This window comes from Chiroxiphia lanceolata, chromosome Z, assembly GCF_009829145.1.
Source record: "Chiroxiphia lanceolata isolate bChiLan1 chromosome Z, bChiLan1.pri, whole genome shotgun sequence".
In the NCBI taxonomy this organism is placed as follows: domain Eukaryota; kingdom Metazoa; phylum Chordata; class Aves; order Passeriformes; family Pipridae; genus Chiroxiphia; species Chiroxiphia lanceolata.
In genome coordinates this window covers 21794348-21819227 of record NC_045671.1, presented here as the reverse complement: position 1 = coordinate 21819227, position 24880 = coordinate 21794348, and the positions used below count along the sequence as shown (strand labels likewise).

General features: G+C 38.8%; 1 protein-coding gene across 1 annotated transcript in view; it reads left to right on the top strand.

Annotated features, from left to right (window-relative positions):
• SV2C (synaptic vesicle glycoprotein 2C) overlaps positions 1 to 24880 on the top strand; it is a 114897-nt gene that overhangs the window by 24579 nt on the left and 65438 nt on the right. Inside the window, exon 2 of the mRNA XM_032676036.1 lies at positions 4445 to 5149. Coding sequence (XP_032531927.1) covers positions 4570 to 5149 — 580 coding nt within the window. The 5' untranslated portion in view covers positions 4445 to 4569. The remainder of the gene's footprint in view (positions 1 to 4444; positions 5150 to 24880) is intronic.

Sequence of the window (24880 nt, the reverse complement as noted above, 5' to 3'; positions counted from 1 at the left end):
TCTATATCATAGTATGTATGGTATGTTTCTATTGTTTCTATTTTTCTTCACCTCTTTACCTCTTTTTTTTTTATGGTTTTTTTTTTTTTTTGATTACTGAGAGCATTTGCAAGACAATAGCATTTTCTGTTTGTGAGTTAACACAGTTCAGGTGCCTATATTTAACCTGGGTTATAAAATCATTTGACACATCAAGTCAGTATAATTTGAAGTCGTTATGATCTAATCAAGGATTATACCTTCACATGATGACTAATTTGGAGCAACTGATAAACTCAGAAAACAAAAAGCATCTGTATCCATGATAGTTGATAATAAAAAATGACAATAGAAAACCAGAAATTAAACCAGAATAAAAATGCCAAGAAAAATCTGCATTTTAAACTTTGTATCAATGTGCAAAATGTGCATCAACTTTGATTAGAAAAGAATTTTACTATGTTTTTTTCTTTGAAAAGCAATTACAGATTCAAAAGAAAAGCAGGAAAGATGCTATACTAAGTCCCCAACAGCATGTGAAGGGCTGTATATGCATATAGTTAGTATCACTGGTAGTGCTCAGTGAGTCCTCTTAAAGCAGTGATGTAAGCCTTGGTGGGAATGAGTTTTCTGACACGTCATAGATGTATATCTTGGTGGGATCTCACTGATTTAGTTTGTAATGTCCAATCCTTATTTCAGATATATCACAATATATACAAAATGCTACATATACTGAAATTGGTGCATGTAACAGAATTGAAAAGAATAAATATTAGAGCAAAAGAACAATTTGGTTTTAGGATTTTTTTGGTGTATGCATCTATGAGTGTTTGAAAAAACATGTTTTGTGGGTATTTCTTGAGGTAGTATTTCCATTTCAGGTGGAATCACTACTTTCCTGGGATTTTTTTTTTTTTTTTAATTAAAAGAATTGAATAGGAATGTGATGTTTAGTTTAGTGAAAGCCAGCAAACATGTATGAAGAGACAGTTGGTACAAACAAGAGTATATGTCTAGGCTATCATCTGTGCTTTTGCTGCTTTATGCTACTCAGGTAGGCGTTAATCCTCACTCTTTCAGATTTTCCAGTTACTTACTTGTAGTCAATCAGTTCAACATAATTAAAAGGGTGGGGAGCTATCATGCATGGGTGGTAAATTATTCCTCTTTGTAGTTATCACCTTAAGGCAGGGATTTCAGTTCATTGAGAAAGTAAAGCTGTTTCAAAGAACAGTGTTCAGATTAGGTATTGTGCTTGGAAACTTAGGCATGATAAAGAGAAATTTCTGATTTCTGCCCTGACATAAATTTTCCTTGGTCTATGTGCAGGTTTTTTGCTGGCAGAGCTATGCTTTTAATGAGTTTGAACAGATGTAGTTGCTTGTTGACATACCTGGTCTATCATAAGCTATGGTGTAAGTTCAGTTACTTTTGCAAATTTGTGGTTTTAGGCTAAACTGCTGAACTCATGAGGTAGGTGTTCTACAGAAGAGCGAAGTGTTCATTTGGTATTACTAAATTCCTACTGTCTTCCATATATATATAGACATACATATATATATATGTATGTCTATATATATATATAGACACACCTTGCAGTTATAGGAAATTTGACAAATAAAAATCCTTAAAGGAAGACTGAACTCACTGGGAAAACAAAACAAACAACTCCCCCCCCAAACATCAATCTAAGAATTAGAGGAATTCAGAGGTCAGGTTAAATATGTTTTGTGGACACTGTAAAATAATCTAAAATTATCAAAATCTGGGAACATACTGTAATCATTAACCCTCAGAAAAGTGCCTGTTAGAAGTTCTTTAAGTTCTTGAAAGTGTTTGCAGAAGGCTTCAGCAAACCTAGTGATTGTTTGGATGCAATGCATATTCATTAACAGCTAGTAGGTACTGCAGATGCACATAGGTAAGGATAAGATACCTAATTCAGTACAAAAATTGCACCTTGAAAACTGAAAAGCTGTAATTAGAGAAACTGCCTTAGCATAAAAGTTTCACCAGGATGACCTACTTAGAAGGATCGTCATGTACCTAAAATCAGGCTACAGTTTGCAGTCATAAATATTACATCATGTCTTTCTTTAAGGCTGCATTTCTCTTCCAGTAAATGCTTCAGTTCACATTAATAGTTGAATATTGCCATCACATCTGATTTCTCTGAGAAATATTCAAAGTGTATGAAATTAATCTAGAGGAAGAGACTAAAAATAAAGACATTTTCCATCATAGGTGAATTTCTATTTTTAAAAAGCTGGGAAATACCTTTTAGCTTCTAATGTTATGTCGTGTATTTTAAGTTTTGTTTTCTTCTATCAGAAGTACATCATGCCATTAATTTTTCTAATGCAGTCTATAACTCTTCCTATTCCTCAAAACAGTATCAGTCTTAAAACTGATTTCTGGAATATACTTCTGGAGACAGTGTCTACTGTGATGGATGAAGAGACAGAATGGGAGAGATATGTTGCCTGGAGAAGCATAAATGGAATCTGAATGGACTTTTTACTTATTGGACAATCCACCCAGCAGACTGACAGTTTTACCCCAGTTTATTGTTGTGTACTTATGAATTCTTATGCACACCAGTTCATTGTTAAATTTTATGAATTCTGTTGTACCTCCATATTGTCCCCATTTCTCCCTCAGATTTTCCCTTCGAAAGTTTGTCTCTTTGTTCTCCCCTGTTTTCCCGCTCCTCTTCCACTGATTGGTTGTAAGTTACCACAGTGCAGGGAGAGCTACCATTGGCCAGTTCCCTCAGAGACCCGGGAGTTCCACCCACCTTTCCCCAGTCCCCCTATCACATTTCTCCCTGAGCTGTCAATCTCTTGCGCCTCCCCGGTTTGGAATCCGCCCCTCAAACCTCGTTTATTTAAACCCTTGTACCCCCTGAATAAAGGCACACTCCAACACTCCCCACACTGTGCCAAGAACTCTTTTTGCAGTGCTCGGTCCCATCCCCCCTACCCCGCGGACCGTGGCAGTCTACAACACAATGAATAAAGGACAGCTTCTTAAAGCATTACCCTTGTCTTCTCCCATGGAGCTCAGAGTGCAGCTCACACTACTTAAAAAAGGGCAATAGGATTTGCTTCAGAAATTTCCAGCCACTTTTACTACTGCATTGTGTCTCTACCTCCTTAGTTGTATTAATGCAGTTTTTCTGAGGTAATGCTGGAAAAAAGATCATTAAAATGATCATGGTTAAAAATAACCTTTTCCCCAAGATGGAAGGAGACAGTATTTTCTTAGGAGCACTGCTACAGAAATTTTAGCCTGCTTTCTGTGAGAGGGGAGGCTTCTGCAATCTATTGCAGTGCCCAGATTCACACACATACACAAACACACACACACACACACGCACACACAGACCCTTAACTTTAGACATGAGTAATGATGCAGTTTTGTAATTGATTTTAGCTCTTCTAACTACTGTTGCCAGAGAAGGATCCTGCATTTCTTCCTTCCCTTTGGCTGCATGCTGCTACCATTTCTTTCTCCTGCCTCTAATGATAGTGCAGATGTGTGATGAGCAAATTGCCTTACGGATATGCCTGAAAACTGCACAGAGAAGAAGGGAATGGTTAGTCTTCAGTCTAATAAGCAAACTGCTCTTGACTCATTCTGTCTGCATTTGTGACCTTGGGGCTGCACAAGATAGGAAGGTGCAGCAGGGGAGCAGGGAGGAGAACTGGGGCAAAATGTCTTGGTGCTTTCATGCAGACAGATTAGCAGGAACTCATGCTGGATTTACCCACTCTGCCATGAATTAGCTGGTGACATACAGTTGTTCCAGTCTGCCTCTACTGTCACTATGAACAGGGAAGAAAGGAATGCGTCTGCCCACAATTTAGGTACTGGAAATCTTTAAAGTGTGAAAGTGCCACCACTTTTGTCCATACAGCTCCCTGCATTGAATTTTTTAGGGTGGCACTTCTTATTGCTAAGACTCTGTGTGAATGCAATGGTCAAATCCAGTCAGCTTTGAGACACTGGTGCAGATGTGAGGAATATTAGCTTTCTATAGGATTTATGTTAAGCAGCAAGTTGGACAGAGGACAGATATTTTATGGTCAGTCATTGAGAGAAAAGTTAATATTTGTAGCCCTTTCTAACAAAACGGGGAGTTCACATGGGGAAGGACACTGAAGACAGAGTCAATATGATGTGTGGTGCATGGAATTGATTGGTTTGTTTCAGAATAAAACCTGGTATCCCAGACTAGAGAGTAATAAATTGAATTCTGAAAACCATAGAGAGATTAAATTTATCTTCAGCATATTTTCCTTGTAACCTGCGGTATTTGTATCTCTGAAGAAAACACAGGTTTGTATATTGAAAAGCCCTGTACTTTGGTGTTCAGTGTTTAAATGAAGATTCATATGGTACTGTATCACTGTGAAGAAACACCTAAAAAGGAGTAAACTTTTTCTCTTTTGTTTTGCAGGTTGAATATTACAGCTTCACATGTGCTTGGACTTTTTTTTGCTGATGTCCAACACAAAATAGATATTCCAAAAAGTATTCAGCAGGTACCTCTGTGACATAACAACAGTCTTTCTTTGATACAAGATGGAGGACACATACAAAGATAGGACTTCACTAGTGAAAGGAGCCAAAGATATTGCCAAAGAGGTGAAGAGACAAGCAGTTAAAAAAGTGAATAAAGCTGTTGACAAAGCCCAGGATGGTTACACACAGAGGTCCTACAATCGATTCCAGGATGAGGAAGATGACGATGATTACTATGTCCAAGGAGGAAATTATGGTGTAGAAGCTAATGATGATGAAGGATCAAGTGAAGCAACTGAAGGACATGATGAAGATGATGAAATTTATGAAGGGGAGTATCAGGGAATCCCCAGCATGGGGCAGGGAAAGGATGACATGGTGGCCTTAGGTCAGCCTATGCATGATGAATATAAGGATCGCCATGAACTGGAAACGGAGAGAAAAGCTGATGAAGAAGAGCTAGCACAGCAATATGAATTAATAATACAAGAATGTGGCCATGGTCGTTTCCAGTGGGCCCTCTTCTTTGTGTTGGGAATGGCCCTGATGGCTGATGGGGTGGAAGTTTTTGTAGTTGGATTTGTGTTGCCAAGTGCTGAAACAGATATGTGTATACCGAATTCTGGATCAGGATGGCTTGGTAAGTAAAGTCTTTATGCTATTACAAGAGTTGGTTACAGTAAGCCTAAATATGTATTTGTCAACACTAATGCTTATATAAAAACATGTTTGTATTGAATATAAATAAGAAATCCACAAAGTGCAGTAATATAAACTAACATTAATTATGGATTCAATGAAGATTATAATTTCATTTTTTAGATGGTTGTTTTCTTATTCAGTCAGTAAATAAATCACTAAAGAGGAAGTCTGCACAGTAAAACTTAAGAGGAGAAGGACACAATTTGTTCTCATTTACAAGAGTAGGCATCCAGAGGAACTAATTTAAAAAAAAGAAACAAAAAACCCCCAAACACAAAAACAGCCCAAGGTGGAGTACTAGAGTTCTACTGGATTTATACGAGTGTGATAAAGAGCAGATAATACAACTGTCCAGCAACATTGTTATACTGTATGGGAACTTTCCCCTTGTGAGGTGGAATGCAATCTGGAAAGCACAAGAATTCCAGAGAAAATGCTGTATAGTACAGCCTTTCCCTCTTTTTGTCTTTAGTCCTTTTATACCAATGACTGTTCTCTAGGCATCCAAAAAGAAAAATGTTTACTTTGGGACAAATGACCAAAGGTGAGCCTGGGCTACGCCTTTTGTGTTCATTTTGTTCATGGGGATGGGCTGTGTCTCATCCTCTTGCCTATTCCCTCCTGTGGTGTGGCAAACAGGCAGGCTGAGCCAGGCTTGTGTGACTTGCTGAGAGCAGCAGTGCTGCAAGCAGATCTGTGCTTGCCATTCCTGGTCATGACTGGGTACAACAGTTTAAAGAAGGCTCTCATGGGGCAGGGCAGTGGAGAAAAGGTGTAGAAATGGTTCCACAAGGAAGAGGGGAGGGACATGCTTTTTATAATATGATTTTTTTATTCATTCCTTGGCAGTTGAGGATAACTCTGCTTATCAATTTTTATAATTTTTGCAATTTTTATATTGCTTGAACAAAAATTATTGATCTCAGTTCCATTTTTTGATTACTGATAAAGTTGTTTGTTTTACCATTTTCTCAAGACCCTATGAACAAATGGTATGGTCAAAGTTTTCTTTATTCTCCAGGATGATAACAATATAAGGGTAGCCACCAAATCGGTCTCCAATTAATTTGTATTACATTGTATTTTTAAAATATAGTGTTTTATTTAAGCAGCTGCAGTAAGCATTACAGAGGTGTTTGGAATTAGGAGTGGGGAGTATTGTCCCCACAGTAGCAGGGGCAATGGGAATTCACATCCGCCTGTTGAGGTCTGACCCATGTCAAGAAGACTATTGAGAATTTCCCTGTCACTAGACCCTTCAGGATGGTGACTTGAGATATATTGGAATGACTCTGTCAATGTTTAACTAAAATCCAGTACAGAAGCTGTTAAATATCTCAAAGTTATAAATATGCGTGTGTGTATGTATGTATATACATGATGATTGTTGACAAAATTAACAGCTATGGAAAGCTTAGGTGTGCAAGCAATGTATTTTCATGCCTAAAGTATAGAAATTGTAGTGTATCTTATTTTTGTAATAATATAACGCTAGCCTCTGTGTTATGGTATTAACAAACAAATAATTCTGTGCTAAAAGATTAACATACAAAAGCAGGAAAGAACAGAGATAAGCAATTTCTCTCCCAGTGTGTGTTGAAGGCATTGCAACACATGGTCATTTTATCAATAATTTCACCAAAAAAATATATTACTTTTCCATTGGTAATAGAAATATATCATTAACTGCAATTCGTCAGTACACTGACATACATGTTGCTTATAAACAAAGTAGATACACTGCCTGCAGACAGCATAACCTGAATTCCAGTGATACAAAATATTCAGTGTATCAGTGAATGCTTAGTGAAAGCATTCTTATATTGTCATAACTAGGCCCTCACAGCCATGCATTTAAATTATTTTGCTGTTGTGATTTCACATCATAATTACATCCTAACTGGGGTCTTCCAGATATACAGGAAGACCAGGCATAATTTTTTTTCATTACTATAATTCCATGATCCAGAGGGCTTAATGTTGTTAGAATACTAAAGTCATAGGACCAGTGCTAGGATTTATTAGGTAGAATTGTCACAAATACAAAATATCTATTTTTCAAGCAATTTTCTACTCTGTTAAAATATACTAAGAAAGTGTTAATTTGTCTTTGAAACAGCATCATTGACTCCATTGTAAAAAATGGTTTCTCATATATCATACCATGATAGTTTACTAGGGAACATGAGCTGATTAAAACCATGGGACAAAATTCACTGAGCCTCTCTGTTGCATTTTTTTTTTTAATTTACTTGCACAATAACAATTTCCTAGATTTCTTGCCTATTAACCCTTGTATGAGCTTGAGGCCTCTGTTGATTGATCACTAGCAGCATTTCAGAGCCTATAAAGTCATATGATGACTATGTTTTTAAGTTAAATAATAAAATAATAGGGTTTCCATCTCCAAGAAGTTGCTTCACTAAAAATAGGGAAGCTGACTTGCTAAAATTCTCCAAGATTATAGTGACAAGTCACTAAGCATGAGGGAAAGGTGCAGTTCAACCTGACTGTACTTGCCAACTCCTGCATGTGGGTGGATTCACACTGACCTCTTGGGTTCTGACATGACTCTACCTTCATGAGGCAGGGTCAGGTCTAAAGATGGCATTTCAACTCTTTTCCTGCTTACATCTTCTCTTTGCTTTTACATGCAGCTCAGAAGTGGACTGGTATTAGATTAATTCTCTGGCCTCTGATTTGGGTATACTTTTCTACATAACTTTTTCTCTATGTTTTTGCATTCAGATTGTTCTTAAGTTTTATTGTGGAGGTTTTTTTTTCTTTTCTGTAAAATTCAAATTATGGTCTTTACTTTCCTCAGCATCTCCGTATCTGAAATACTGAAATATTGTTTTTTCTAAGCTAGGCAAAGCTAGACTTTCCCAGCATATCTGTTCTGGATACCATACCACTTCCGACCATCTTCTCAATGGTTCTCCCATGGGACCTGTAAGTGTTCACTCTCATGTGTAAGATCTTTGGCAGCTGCACTGCTGTCACCATTGCTAGCAGTATATACAGGCTGACTCCTTCTTGACTGACCCATGATGACACTTTTCATAGCACCAGTTGGCACGTTTTTCAGACAGATATCTCCATCCCTTTTTCATACCTTGTCAGAATCCTAGAATCATGTAACAGTTGGAGTTGGAAGGAACCTCTTAAAGGTCATCTAGTCCAACCTCACTGCAATAAACAGGGACGTCTTCAACTACATCAGGTTGCTCAGACGCCCATCCACCTCAGTACTGAGAAATATCAGGATCCCAGGCTTAAGTTATAATCTTTAAATTTTTTTTTTTTGCATTCGTACCAACAAAACCTGACAACTGATTAGCCACTCGTATTTGCTGATTGCCATCCTTTCCAGAGGCCAGTTGTTCCTCAATGATTTCTGATAGTCTCTCTGGTTTGTTTTGAATCCTTATATGATCCTCTGTATGAAGTTTAGCCTAAATGATCTCTTGAGGGTGAGTAGTCTTTTATTTTGTTCTGCTTTGCTTACCATTGTGTGAAGCAATGTGTTTGCCAAGACTTTGATACAGTTTCACAGACAGGACAGTAACAAACCCAGAAATAATTTTTATATGTTAAAAATATTCTTAGCTGATGATTCAGTCATACAGTCAGTTTCTTCCGTCTAAAAAACCTCAAGTATTGTGGTAAATCACTGGACTGATAATGCAGGTATTGTGAATATGAATAGCAAGGAACAGCTTGCTTTGGAAGTCAAATTATTTTCTGAAAATCCACATTTAGTGTCAAATAATGCCTCGGTGTAAGCTTTTTTCCTGATATTATCTGGATTTAATAGTTGAATTTTGTGTAATATTTGTAGAAAGAACAGTATCAGAGGCATAACTAGGTCTTTTGGGCCAAAGTAGTTTTTAGTCTGGGACAACAGCCTCCAATTCTGCAATTCTGCATTGGGCAGCTGATGCAACATGCTTATAAGCTCTGCTAAGGATACCAGATGGTCACTGAATTTTTCTCCTCCCTAGTTTAAAAAAGTACTGACTTGCCAGATCCTTTCCACTTAACTTGATTCTGGTTTTGCACTGATCGTTTTCAACAACTTTATACTCAACCCAGTACCTTTCTAGGAACTTATCAATGACAAATGCAAGTCCTTCACCTGGGATGGAATAACCCAAATCACTGGTGCAGGCCAGACACTGAACTGCTGGGCAGCAAACAGCTCTGCAGAAGAAGATCTAGGATTTTTGGTAGGAAGCAAGTTAACATATAACAGCAGTGCCTTGAAGCTGCATTGGCAAGGATGGCCACTAGGAAGAGAGGAGTGATTATTTTCCATTCTGAACACAGGGAGCTGAGATGTTGGATTTTCTGTCCTGTTGTGGAGTCAGCTGAAAATAAGAGATTAACAAATTTGGGGAAATTCAGTAGGGGCCCAGTAAAGTGATTAGAGGATTGGAATATATGATGTATAAGAAGAAGCAAAAGGACCTGGTGTTGTTTAGCTTGGAGGAAGGATGTCTAGGAGGGGAATCTGTCTGTACTATTTGGTGAAGTAATTGAGGGAAGATACAATGAAGGTGTGGAAGAGGTCGGAATTTATACCAGGGATCATTTGGTTTAATGAAGGAAGTTCACATTGTGGTGGTCAGCCACTGGGAGATATTGCATAGAGAAGATGTGGGATATTCTGGAAATTTTCTAAAGAATGCCTGAAGCAATGTCATCTTGTTCTGAAGGTAACCCTGCTTTTAGAAGAGGTCAGACTAGAGCTCTCCAAACATCCCTCCCAGCCCAAGCTTTTCTGACTTCATAAACCAAAAAATAGCTGTCTGCAAATATATAACACTTCCACTATCCTATAACTAAAACAGATGCTGCAACTGTTACACCTGAGTAAACTTCTAAAGGAAAGGAATATTCTGAATTCATGGGTGCACAGGCTTGCTGTTTCAAACACAGATTGGAGTCCAAATTCATTTAGGCACAATCATATAGCTTTTCTCTTCAATATCTTCAAAAATTACTTGGATGCAGGACTGGGAGGAACACTAAGCAAGTTTGCAGACAATACAAAACTGTGAGGAGCTGTTGATTCCCTCAAAGGCAGGGAGGCCCTGCAGAGAGGGGACCTGGAGGCCTGGACTGGACAATCATCAACCATATGAAGTTCAAAAAGGAAAAAAGGGATGGATTCTGCCCCTGGGCCGGAGCAAGCTTGGATATATGTAAAACTGGGGAATGAAAGGCTGGAAAGCGGTGCTGCAGAAAGGGACTTGGGGGTCCTGGCTAATGGCAATATTATGAGTCAGCAGTGACCAAAACTGCCACAATATTCAAGGTGAGGCAGCCCCAGTGCAGAGCAGAGTGGGACAATCCCCTCTCTTGAGTGGCTGGTGATGCTTTGCCTGATGCCCCCCAGGACACAGTTGGCCCTCCTGGCTGCCACAGCACTACTGATTCATATTCAACTCCCATATCCCTTTCCAAGGGGCTGTTCTCCAGCCTCTCATACCTTTTATTTGCACAGAAAATTTAAGTTAAATAGTTCCGTGCTTGTAGTTATCTTCAAATCTCTGTTTTAGAGATTAGTTGTGTCTAAAATAGTTAAAAATCTTTGGGCTGCTGTTTTGCTCATTATGAATTATTTTATGTCTCTGCCTATACCCTCACAGATCAGCAGTTTTACCATTTATGTCACACAAATTTGTAGTCTTACAAAAATGGCAAAAAGAGGAAAATGCCTCCCAAAGGAAAAGCCTGAGGGCTATGTTGATTTCACACATTTAATTTGGCTGTCGCTTTCACTTTTTCCTCTCTGTATCAACTGCCTAGGGATCTCTGACTGACAATACATCACTTCTTAAATCAATATGTCAAATGGAGTTTTTTAACCAAACTGAACATTTAAAATATGATGGTGCACTCTTTTCCAAGTCTCTGTTTGGTTAGTTCTGCAGCACAGTTTAGTTATAATCTGCAAGCTTTTGCATTTCTTGTGCGCTTGTAGCTCTGAATTTTGTATCTTGCATAAAATACTGAGCCATGAAACGAGACAGTGCATAAGTTCCTTGTCAAGAAGAAATATTTTCACAAAGAAAGTGTTAATGAACTACATTAAGACATATAGCAAACATAATTTAATGGCTCCTCATCACCGCGGAATAAATTTCTTCCTGTTTCTTGCCCGCAGCGCCGAGGGTGTCGGGCGGGTGCGGAGAAGAGAGGAGTCGCGGGAGCGTCGTCCCGGCGGGGAGGCGGGGCGGGAGACGGGCGGCGCGCCGTAATACAGAGTTACTGATAGAATAAATACATGAATGCAACATATGTAATTTTTTTAAAATTCTTCATGCAAAACTTGTTTAGTAGCAGCTATAATGATGGTTAACAGTTTGTCCAGGATACTGTTATTTACTGACATTCATAATAGAGTCCTTTTTTTTTCATTTATTCCTATCCGTTTTTCAGCCCTACAGAGAATGGGAGGGCTTGATATGAGGGAAAAATAGAAGTGCAAGTTTTTGTAGTTTGACATGCTACAGAAGAACCTGACAGCAGCCTGGGAGGAGTTACTCACAGATTCGTTGTGTGAGCAGAACTATGGGTGACTTAGGGGAGTTCTGGCCATTTTTTTTTTCATTAAAGAGTCTCAGATATTACCCCCAGACCAACTCTACTTACTAGTTACTCCACTTATTTGCTGCTAGATGTGTACTTCCCTACTGCTAACTGGAAAATGTTGTTCATTGGCTCTGATAAACCTATGGCACATTTACCCAGCATCTATCAGTCTTTGTTCTAGCTAATGGAAACAGAACCTAGTGGTTTTGATGACACATTACTTATATTAAGTTATTCTAGCATTTCTTAACAAGTAAGCTTTTCTCACGATAAATATGTAATGGACAAAGTATTTTTGAAGACTCACAGAAACCTGTTTAACAGATAGACTGATTTTTTTTCTTGAGAGGATTGTAGAAAGTTGGGAGAGTACTGTAATGTAGAAAAATCAAGCAAGTTGTGTAAAGCAACAGTGGCTGTACATCCATAGTATTAAAAAATATCTGAATTCTCAATGATAAGTGAAGGTGGTCCATTTTGAAATTTCTTTATGTCATTTTATCTGGACTGAAATTGTTTACTTTATACTGGTTAGCAGTGGAGAGTCTCATGAATTCGAGGGAGTATGGGTGAATATAACCTATGTGATGCGTAATTCTGTTGTGGTGTGTACTGCTTTTGTCTGGCATTTGTCAGACCCGCTCATTTTCACAGAGTACAAATATTTTCCTAATCTGCTAGAGTTCAGGGCAATTTTCAAGGTTGGTTCTTAAGTTGCCACTAGCAAGTCTTGTTAAATGGATATCATAAACCGATAGATGTAGTCATCTAAACAAGTTTCCATTTAGACGTTATAACAGCGCCTCTTGGTACTATTGTAAATACATAATTAAAAAGCCTGTTTAGCTTCACCAGCACCTGCAGGTGTATTGGCACCACACAGAAGATTATTCTGATCTGTTATTCTTAATTCTGACATTGGATTGTTCTGTCTGTTTCACTGACTCTAAATGGGAAAGCAGAAACATGGGATCAGTAGCAATGGACAGTACCTACATGCAGCTGTGTAATAGGTGAGGTAGACTAGGTATCTTGTCAGGCGTGTTGGGAGATATGTGACTTTCAGATCCTTATCAATTTTTGTAACCAGTTCCTAAATAAGTTAGGCCTAGTTCAGTGTCTCTTTCTGAAAGCAAGAGTTTTGGTTTGGGTTTGATTTTGTTTCTTTTATTTTTGTATGGTTTTGTTCTGATTTGGGTTTTTTTTAGTATAATTTCTCTTCCCCTACCCTTTCACTTCACTGGAACAGTGGTAGTAACAGCCATTGTATGGATGAAACAAAATAAAAAGAACCTATTTCCTCCCATTTACAAGCAAAGAAGTTTAAACAGTATTGGAATATAGTTACACAAAAGAGAGTTAATGGGTGATTAAACACTGAAGAAATAGTCAACTGTTAGCTTTAGTATTGAATAGAAACCTTCACTAGAAGCATAGTTTTATTAATTAGATCTTAGTATCAAGTGCTTTGATTTGCTGAGTTGGAGGCATCTCTTATAAATTTAAATCTGTATATGTTGGGATTTTTGTTTCAATTCAACATTAATTAAAAGTTAGTGATGTTCATGGGCTGGGCCCTGTTTAGAATCAGAAGCAGGACTAATTGAATAAGAAATTAACATTCAGGCAATAAAACATGGCCAAAATGAACAGTTTTGATGTGTAATGAGATGATTAATGTAGATGACTGCATGGGCATTTTAAAGCTTTAGTGAAATATATTTTTAGGCTTTGAAATTTAATTAATCCTAGCTCATTGCCCAGTGCTTTGCACTGTTCAATCATATGCAGCATTTATAATCATTCTGATTCTCAGGATTGCCATGGAAGTGCATTTCAAATTGCAGAGTCGCAGCAATTTCTGCCATGACAGGGTCAATTCAGAGATGGACAAAGTGTTCATTGAATTTAGCATCTAAATCTGGGAGCAGAAAAATCCAGAGGAACCTCTGCAGTTGCAATGGGATAAAATAGGAATTAGAGGGGATAGGACAGCTTAACTAGGTGTGTTTTATCCAAAGCTTGCCTGTTAGGATTTTCTTGCTGATGCCAGAGGGAATTGTTGGATCAAAGGAAAAGAGTGTGAAAATAGTGTCTTCAGTGGTAACACTTAGGGAATCTGTCAGCAGCTTCATGTCATCACCTGGGATTACCTGAGTATATGTTAATATCTGTGCTCTATATATTGTGTATTGGTAACTACCACCTTGTAAACTATTGTTTGTATGGGAAGAAAATTACCAAAAATTGTCTAGTTTTTACAGTTCCATGCTATTAAATTTGAATGCTGATTGATTATTTCTGTTGTGATTATCATGGAAACAGTGCTTTAGTTTTTTTCTCTACAATGCATTGTGGATTTGTATAACCAAGCAATAGCTGTATGAAATAGCAGAGTGCTGCTATCTGCTGAAATAATTACTATTAGTATTCCATCTGTAAATTATTCCAATGAAGAAATGGAATAAATCTGATAATTTTTTTTATTCTGTTTTGGAATAAATAAAAATGATACTAGCATCTGGTAGTAGATGACACTTTTTTAAAAGACTAGTTATTGACATGATAACATTTTTAAAGCAGAAGCGATGATGACAATGTACTGCTGCCTTATCAGAAAATACAGCTGTGAAGAAAATTCCTCATCCTAGCAAGTAATCTATTACCTGTCACAATCGCTGCAGCTACTGAGCCTTTTCTATTAATTTATTAATTTATCTGATTAGGATATAAGGATAAGCAGAAGCAGTTATTCCTTTTGTTATTACAGTGTTTCAGTTAAAATAGTATCTAAAAAATGTATGTTACCAATTAATGATATTCTGAAATTAGCACATCTGCTTGTGTAAATTTTAGATATATTGTAAGGTGAATGCTACTGGAAATGTAAGGAGAGTTAACAGCATATGGAAACTGAGAGCTAGAAAATATTATGTTTTTCAAAATTAACAGATAATATAAAGGTCTAGAGTTGTTCTGCACTAAATATATAAAGCAGAATTAGTCTCATTAGCCCAAAGAGAGGAAACATGGTGGCAAAATGCCAATTTTTTTCCTGCTGGAGTTAAATTGAACTTTACACCACAAACACCTCAGGTTGTAAATCTGACAACTGAGGTACAGGAAGCAAATTGAAATTAGGCATATGAGGCACATAAATTGAATACAAGCATGCCAGAGGAAACAAAAAAAATATCACTAATACTTGAATGAAATTTGTGTGAATGATTATTGTGTGACCCATTGTCAGTCCTGTGGACAGTATTTCTTTTTAGCACTGGAAAAGCTTTGATCAAACCTTTCCAGCCATAAGTTTTCCTCTCTGGAATTTCCCTCAGGGTGGACTCACTGCAATAGATTCCTGATTTGGAACTATATGCAACTATGTGTTTTTCTGTGAAAAAAAAAGAATAAGTATTTTTTTGGCTTTTTTCTTTGTTTCATGGAGAAGACAGAACTGGTCTCAATTCTTCTTTCCTTCCAAGAAAAAAAAAATTTCTTGGTTTGTCTTTGACCTTTAGAAGAGCACAGCAAGGTGATGAGTTTGGGTAGCCATGCCATGAGACCATTTTTACTTTAGTCTCAATGTTAAATCAAAGCAAATAAATTGTAGGTATTTGTTGGTCTAAAATTTTGGTGGCCTAAAATTTTATATAGCCTAATTTTGTCTTGCATTAGGTGTTTTCTGCTTTCTAAATATGCCAGAAGACCCATTCACTTAGTTTCAGTTGCTTTCCCACTATCTTCAAGGCTCTATACTGACTTCAACATCTAGTTCCCTTTTTGAGTTAGGTTCTCTGGAAAATTTGGACTTGATTCTTTTGAAAAGGAAAAAATATGGAATAAGCCCCCAGTTTTGTATTCTTTTTAATTTCCATTAAATGTGTTGTACTTTTTAAGGCTCTGTATTTGTTTTGTATTTGTGAGACTTCTCTTTAGAAGTATGGTACTTGGCTACCTCACAACAATTTTTCTTTTACTAAATCAGTCATCAAATTATACCTGTCACAGTATTACAGACCTGTATTGTTTGAGTTGCTTGTGCTGCAGATAATGTTTTTCTCATTAACTTAAAGATTGTAAATAGGTTTGAATGACGAACTCTTGAGTTACTTGCTCCTTCCTTTTCCTGTCTATGCTGACCAACTGAATATGATACTACTTTTGCTCAGCTTTGCTTTAAGTTCCATCTTCCTGATTTTCATGTTCCTCTATTGTAGTTCAAGAGTATTGTTTGAGAACAGCATCATTTTGTTTGAACACCAGATAGAGTTAACTTGATTTTTATTTTTGTGGAGAATGAATGTCATCTGATGTTTTGTAGGCATGTTTGAAATTGGTGCTTGGGTTTGATGGGGGTGTTTCTTGTTTGTTTGGGTTTTTTTTCCTGTTGATGGAGCAGAGGGGCTATTTCTTGTATTAGTTAAAATTGATTGATGTGAGCTATGAATTGTACAACATATATTTTTTATAGCATTTACATCAGAGAATATCCCTGATTTGTTTTCTTACGTAAATACTAAAAACCCAGAATTATATAAATTCTGTAGTGAATAAATGTTTTAAAATATTTGTTTTGAATTGAAATGATATGTTTTGTTTTCTTGCCTTCATGAAAATGCTAATGTTTTAGTATTGCTCAGCATGTTTCAGAAGAGGAGATGAGATTGTCTTTGTTTTTCCACTGATCTTATTGGAATGTGGTATTTTCCTTTGTGTGAATTCATATCTTTCTCTAGTTATTACAGAGATAATGTTGTCATTTTTTACTGACTGTGAAGGATATCCAGAATGTCTTGTGCACTGAGCAGCTAAAAAACTTTGCAAAAGAGAAATTAACTGTCATGTGGAGGCTTGTCACTTTGGAATTCTTACTATTAGAGACCTAAGCATACAGGTTACTCAAGTGGAAGTTGCACTTCAAGACTCAAGAATCACTGTAGTGTGATAGACGTTGTACAAAGTTTTATACTGAGACTGAAGTACTTCAGCATTCATTTTAAATTGAATACCTTTCAGGTATTTAAATAGATAAATCCTATTACTGTGTTTTCTAAAAATAATTCTAATAATTCAAGTAGAAATTGACTGTTTGTAAATATATATTAAGCCAAAGAGCAAAAAGTTTCAAAACAAGTGTGTGATTAGGCATCTGTGCTAAAGAGTATGAAATTTCATACTGAAGCCTGTCTGCAGCTGTCCTGAAGGTGAAAGCGGGAGGAATGGATTAGTCTGAAGAGTAGTAATAGAAAAAGAGCCTGATATGCTGTGGCATTTGGGGATTTGCATACATTGCATATAATTAGGCAAAAAGAGTCATTTAACATCTGAAGTTAAGACACAAAATGATTGCTGTGAGAAACAGCTAGCATTTAGATAAAGGAAATTCATGGCTTGAGAAGGCTTGAACTTGCAAAGACTCATGTACAATTTTAATTTCAGTTAATATGGTGGCTGTCATGCACATTTGTTGGGAAACAGTACTTATCAACTTTTTCAGATGGCTGAACAACTGGTATTTTGCTTTAACCACTTAGATCTACACCTTAAAAATTTACCATTGCGTAAATATAGAGCTTGCTGTTCCACTGCTGCAAGCCCCATTTAGAGAAATGAAGAAATAGTTATTACAGAGGAATATTAGATTGTGGCAGTTCTTTTTGTACAAATATCACAGTGGTGGTACATCTGAGGAGATGAATAGCATAATATAACAAATAAGAAGTGAAGATCTAATATGCTGAATATATAGATGGTTTTAAAGACGTCTAATGACAGGATCTGTATAAAAATTTGAGTCCTTCTGTCAATTATGGAGTTATTATAGCTTTCTTATATTCGTTGTCTTAATGGAAAAGTATTTGCTTTAATTACCTCCTGTTACAAACAGTTAATTGGAGGTTATGTTCAACGGTTGCTGCATGGGTTGCGATTATTTTCAAAGTCTTCTCTGATCAAAGAAACTATTAATGGATTATAATTAAGTATAGGTCTGAAAGATTATCATCTTTAGAGTCCAAAGATACTGTTTATCAGAGTTAAAATAAAGACAAATCTGGATATTCTTATTCTTATGTTCATTATGCTACTTATAAGCATTGGAGTCCTTCACTATGGATTGTTATATTCTAAACAGTAGCATATGGGAAGATCCTAATACAAGTAAATAAAACACTGATTACAATAGAATTCTTATGAAAGGTGTTTTTCTCCTCACGGAGCTGGCTTAGGACCACGTTTATAATCATGTTTTCCAAAATATAAGCAGTATTTTAATCTTATTTTTAAAGTATTTTTTGTAATGAGATTACTCTTTCCAACTGTATGAAATACATTTCTCATTCAGACAAATGACCTGAACAACACAGCAAGTAAAAAACCACTTCATGCTACTTGCGCTAACGCAAAAAAACAACCAGTGAATTCCACAGCCTCTGAGTCTCACTGTTGCAAGGAAGCCTGACTTTACTTTCATTGCAGTATTTTTTCCTGGTGAAGTATGCTTACAAGCCAATTTCTTAGGAGGTTATGTCTATCATTTAGATACCAGACTATGAATTACACTGTTTAACTGGACCTCAGTGACTGATCATGGATTTATTGTTATGTTATTGGTAAGATTGTCCATAACTAGCATTTTAATACTTAATGACTTCTTAGTCAGCTGCTTTGTAAGGCTAAGCTGCTGCTAGCAGTCTGAAAGATGCTGTGTGCACATCCATTTAAAAAATACTCAACCACCTAGTAGCCTAAGTGTGTGCATAGTGGAAAACAATTCCAAACTCACATTCCCTCATCTGAAGAGGATGCAAGCATACATTTTGTACGTGTGCGCAATGGGGCAAAATTGGTGAAGTATGTAGAATTTCTACTGTGGAGAGAAAATACAGGTTAAAACCTTGCAAAAGAACAATAAAAGAGAATATCTTAACATGGCATAAGTTTCTTTTCAGCTGCCATTTGCAGTGATCTTCCATTCTCAGTGCTTTTCCATCAGTTAACACAGTTTTAGATTACACATTACCTTGTGGAAAAAATCAAAGACATATGTTACAGATATCATTAGAAGTCTTTGTATTTTGAAATAAATTTTAATTTTTAAGAGTATGTTCTAACATCAGGCTGGATGTCAAATCAGTGTGTCTCTTGTGCTGAATTAGCTAATTTCTTTAGAGACACAAGTGTGCTGTACCAAAAAGAAAAAAGAAAAGCAGCTAGTCTTGTGTTCAGTAGTAGCTGCTCAGAAAGGGAGTACTACCCTCAGGATGACGCGTTAGGTGGAAATCTATATACATATACTTACACTCATACAATAAATTTTTTTTGTGATCAGTGTTTAAAAGACAAAGAGAAAAGGGAGCAAGATCTGACCAACAGCAGGGTATTTAATTTTTATATATGTGAATTTATGCAAAATATAATATGTGATTTATGAAAGGTGTACAAAAAATTTAGTGTTATTCTCAAGAGATTTATGTTCTGACCAGTGGAAAACATAATAAACAAGAGCTGCAAAGGTTGGAAAGGACGAGCTTATGATAATTTAATGATAATAAAGAGATAATCTGATCTCATTGGTTATTTGCATTTGTTGTGTGGTTGTTCAGGCCAGAAGCCCCGCACCACACACGCGGAGCCCCGGGCTTGTCTGGAAGCCCTGCTCTGCGCACGTGGAGCCTTGGGCACGGTACGGCCCCTGGGCGTGGCCGCGGCGGGAGAAAGGAGAGAGAGGGGGAGCCTTGCCAGCGGGTACTACACCCCTGTGGAAGAGGAGAGGGGAGCTTCGGAGCACACAGAGGTTTGCCGTTCCGGGTTTGGGGGAGGGGGGGGAAGGAGAGGGGAAGGGTGTTGAGTGGGCCAAGGGGGTCCTCCGACTGGCGGGAGGAAGAGCAGGACAATCCTGTATGAAGTGTTGTAGGTGAGCAGTGCGCCTGAAGATATGTGGTAACACAGTGGGGTAAGGATAAGGTCAGGATGGATAGTGGGTTCTTTTAGAGTGATGGGGGTCCCGACCAGGCTGGGGCCTTGAAAGGTACCCCAACCTTGGATGGGTATGGAGGCCAGAACAGTTGCTTTGTTTGTTTGTCTGTCTGTTTTTGGTTCACCTGCGGCTACTGCCCAGGTTTGGCATGTTCTGGATATATTTGCTTTGCTCTGTTACATCCTGAAAAGGTGGACAGAACAAAGGGTTGTTCCTGGGTATCTCCTTGAGATTGTATATAGATAGGTGATAGTAAAGTAGGAAATGAAAGACTTGCCCAAATCATTCTAATAGGAACGTAGCCTGTGTACCCCTATGTCGTTGTGAGCTACGCTGGCGATGGTACATGCCTTCGGTAGGGTTGCCCATGCCAGACAGGTCAAAACCGTAGGACCATATTTAATACATTCTTGGGCAGGATGAGCTCGTTAGCCTTCTGGCAGTCATCCTAGGAGAAGGACAACTCTCATCCTAAACCTGGGCATATGGAGCTTGCCTGTAAGGCCATCCATCTAAGAGAGGGGCCTAGAAAAGGTGACCTAAACAAAGCTCATCTCCACCTTCACCCGGTTGGTTAACCGCAGGCCAACAGGCATCTTCTTCCAGTGCGGTCGCACAAAGATCAAAAGACAAAGGCATACACCTACCTCCAAAGGTGTACCTAAATTAACTCTAGCGTGTTGGAATATCAGAACCATGCTCGATTCTGTGGGTAGCGGACGTCCTGAGCGTCGTTCTGCCCTAATTGCCCATGAGCTGGCTCGTCTCAACATTGACATTGCCGCTTTCAGTGAAGTTCGGCTTCACAAGGAAGGCAGCCTCAGAGAACATGGTGCTGGTTACACACTCTTTTGGTCAGGTAAGCCCAGAATTGAAAAACATCTCTCAGGAGTTGGTTTCATGATCAAAAACTCTATTGTTCCTAAACTCGAAAATCTGCTGACAGGTCACTCTCACTGCATTATCTCCCTATGCCTTCCACTCCACAACAAGCAACACATTGTCCTCTTTAGCATATATGCCCCAACTCTCCAAGCCAACCCTGCCAAAAAAGATAAATTTTACACTGACGTGCGCCGCCTTACCCAAAAGGTGCCTGCAGATGATAAGATCATTATCCTTGGTGATTTCAACGCCAGAGTAGGTAAGAATTTTGAAGCCTGGAAAGGAATATTAGGCAAGCATGGTGTTGGAAACTACAATGATAATGGTCGACTTCTGCTAGAATTCTGTGCGGAGCAACAGCTCCCCCTCACTAATACTATCTTTCAGCAGAAAAATAGTCTGAAGACAACCTGGATGCACCCCAGATCTAAGCATTGGCACCTCATTGATTATGTCTTGGTGAGACGGAGAAATGTCCACGATGTCCACCATACCTGTGTGATGCCCAGCGCAGAATGCCAAACAGACCATCAGCTTGTGCGCTGTAAACTCAACTTCAGTCTCAAATTCAAACCTAAAAGGGGCAGTATCCCAAGGAGAAGACTCCAAGTTAACCATCTCCAATCACTCACAGTAAGAGACACATTCCAGACAAACCTTCAAACTAGGCTCGAAAACCATTCCACAAATTCTGCAGATTCCTCTCCTGAAACAATTTGGCACCATATTAAAAGCAGCATCCTGCAATCCTCTGAAGAATCCTTAGGGTTCTCCCTCAAGAAGAGCAAGGACTGGTTTGATGAAAACAATCAAGAGATCCAGGAATTGTTGAGGAAGAAGAGAACCGCCCATCAAGCACACCTTGCACTGCCATCCTGTCACGCAAGAAAAACAGCCTTTCGTCTCGCATGCAGCAAGCTCCAACAGAAACTCCGTGACATCCAGAACAGGTGGTGGATCGATCTAGCTGAAAAAACTCAATTATATGCAGATACAGGTGATCCCAAAGGATTCTATGAGGCCCTGAAAACAGCATACGGGCCTACATACCAAGTCCAAAGCCCTCAGCGCTGATGGTCAAAGGTTTCTAACAGATAAAACCTCCATTCTGAATCAATGGTTTGAACACTTTCAGACTCTTTTCAGTACCAACCGTGTAGTCCAAGACTCAGCAATTCAGTCCATCACACAACAACTGGTGAAATACGAATTGGATGCTGCCTCCACTTTAGGAGAAACCCTCAAGGCCATACAGCAAATGAAAATTGGCAAGACAGCTGGGGTTGATGGAATTCCACCCAAAGTCTGGAAACATGGGGGCCCTGCACTCCATGCTAAATTTCATGAGTTTGTGGTGCGCTATTGGGAACTCGGCAAACTACCATCAGACCTTTGTGATGCAGTCATCATCACTTTGTACAAGAAGAAAGGTATTAAATCAGACTGTTCAATACCGTGGTATTACTCTGCTCTCCATTGCTGGCAAAATCCTGGCAAGAATACTCTTGAACAGACTAATACCCGCTATAGCAGAAGGAATTCTACCTGAAAGCCAGTGTGGTTTCAGAGCCAACAGGAGCACCACAGACATGGTATTTGTCCTCAGACAACTACAAGAGAAGTGTAGGGAACAGAACAAAGGTCTCTACATAACCTTTGTTGACCTCACCAAGGCTTTTGATACTGTGAGCAGAAAAGGTCTCTGGCAGATTTTGGAACGTTTAGGTTGTCTCCCCCAAGTTCCTTAAAATGATCATCTCACTCCATGAGGATCAACACGGCCAAGTCAGATATGGCAACACACTTTCTGAACCCTTTTTAATTAAGAATGGTGTGAAACAAAGTTGTGTTCTCGCACCAACCCTATTCACAGTTTTTTTCAGCATGATGCTCCAAAGGGCCACAGCAGACCTCGATGATCAGGACGGTATCTACATTCGATACCGTACTGATGGAAGCCTATTCAACCTAAGGCGACTGAAGGCCCACACTAAGGCCTTAAACCATCTTGTCCGGGAGCTGCTCTATGCTGATGATGCCGCCCTTGTTGCCCACACAGAAGCAGCTCTGCAGCGTTTAACATCCTGCTTTGCAGACGCTGCTGAGCTCTTTGGGCTGGAAGTCAGCTTAAAGAAGACAGAAGTTCTTCATCAACCAGTACCTCAGGAAGTCTTCCTTCATCCTCATATCACCATTGGCGAATCAGAGCTCAAATCAGTTCAGCAGTTTAATTACCTAGGTAGCCTCATCTCCTCGGATGGTAAGATTGACGGAGAGATAGACAACAGGTTAGCAAAGGCATAGAGTGCTTTTGGAAAGCTTCATAAAAGAGTTTGGCAAAATAAACACCTGAAGAAATGTATAAAGATCAGTGTTTACAGAGCCATAGTGCTGTCTACTCTTTTATATGGATCTGAATCATGGGTCATCTACCGCCACCACCTGTGACTCCTAGAACGCTTCCATCAGTGCTGTCTCTGCACAATCCTAAACATCCACTGGTCAGATTATGTGACCAATACATCTGTTCTAGAACAAGAAGCAGTCACAAGTATTGAGACCATGTTGCTGAGAACACAGCTGCGCTGGGCAGGGCACGTCTCCAGGATGAAGGACCACCGCCTCCTTAAGATCTTGCTTTATGGTGAACTTGCCACCGGCTGCCGCAAGAGAGGAGCCCCAAAGAGAAGATACAAGGACTCCCTGAAACAACATCTCAGCCTTGGCCATATTGATCAACATAACTGGTCTGCTCTGGCCTCCAGTCGGGAGATCTGGAGACACACCACCTAAAACGCTGCTGCTGCTTTTGAGGAAGCACACAGGATCACCCTTGAGGGGAAAAGACAACGCAGAAAGAATTGTGCCTTGCGGAGTACACCACCTAAGGAGTCTTTCTGCTGTGCCTTTTGCAACCGGACATGCCTATCTTGTATTGGCCTTTTTAGCCACCAACGCGCTTGCAACAAACATGGGTAGAGCCCTTCCCAAATCTTCATTTGCGAAGCCCAGCCATGATGTGGTTGTTCAGCTGTTTTAACTGTTCATAGTTCTCCTTTGCATTTGTCACTTTTATGACTTCGTGTGAATATTGCTGCAGGGGAAAAAGGTCTTAAGGAATGATTTGAAAGGGGGCTTCCTTTACAGGCTGCAGACAGGGTTTAAACTGAAATTTACCGGGTATGGGAACCTCAATCTATCCCGCTCCTAACAGTTTGATGCCAGTGCCAACAAGAGATGCCCAGAGTTTGGAGAAGGTTCAGAAGCCACCAGGTTTAGATAAGGAAGAAATTCTTCACTGTGAGTGTAGTGAGGCACTGGAAGAGGTTGACCAGAGAGGTTGTGGATGCCCCATCCCTGTGAATGTTCAAGGCCAGGTTGGATGGGACTCTGAGCAATCTGATCTTATGGAAGTTGCCTGTGCCCATGATGGGGATGAGCTTTATGGTCCCTTCCAACTCAAACCATTCTATGATTCTATGATGTTCTGTATAAAGAAAGACAGAAAGTACGAAAAAGAAAAAGAGCAGGAAAAAGCATTGAAATAAGTGTCATTAGTAGCTACAGTAGGTTCAGGATGGAAGAGATACAGATCTTTGGTCAGGGAGATGGATTGCGCAGGGTCTGCAAGGCAACTAGAAAAAAATTCAAAGTTAATATAATGGGAAAGAATAAGTTAATGCTGCAGCTCAGAGAGCAGCCTATTTATAGCAGTTTATTGACAGGATGAGAATATTATTTTTAGCAGCATCTTTTGAATGCTCTTCAGGAGAATTACACCAACGTAAGAGTCCAAAGCACAGTAAAATGACCAAAGGATTTGTCATCTAAAAGGAAGGTTAATGTTTTTAAACTCTCAAGACTTGGAAACATTTTTTCTTTCATCATTCATAGTGTTTTGATATTCCTGTGCTTTGCAAGGAAAGAAATTACTTGGTAAAATTTAGATTATTTGCATAAAAATATTTCAAAGTTATGTATATTGTCCTAGTTAGAACAGCTGGGACCAGTTCATCATTATGGGTGTAACCCAAAACTGTGTATTGTATAGTCTTCCATGCCATTTCCCAGAAACTGTTATCAATAGACCATTTACACCATCTGCCCATAGAGCCTGACTCCTCAGGCTATAAACTAGGTGTTAAGAGGCCTGCGAGATAGGAGGGTTCTCTTGTGCTCATGCCCATTGAGAAACCCCCCGCC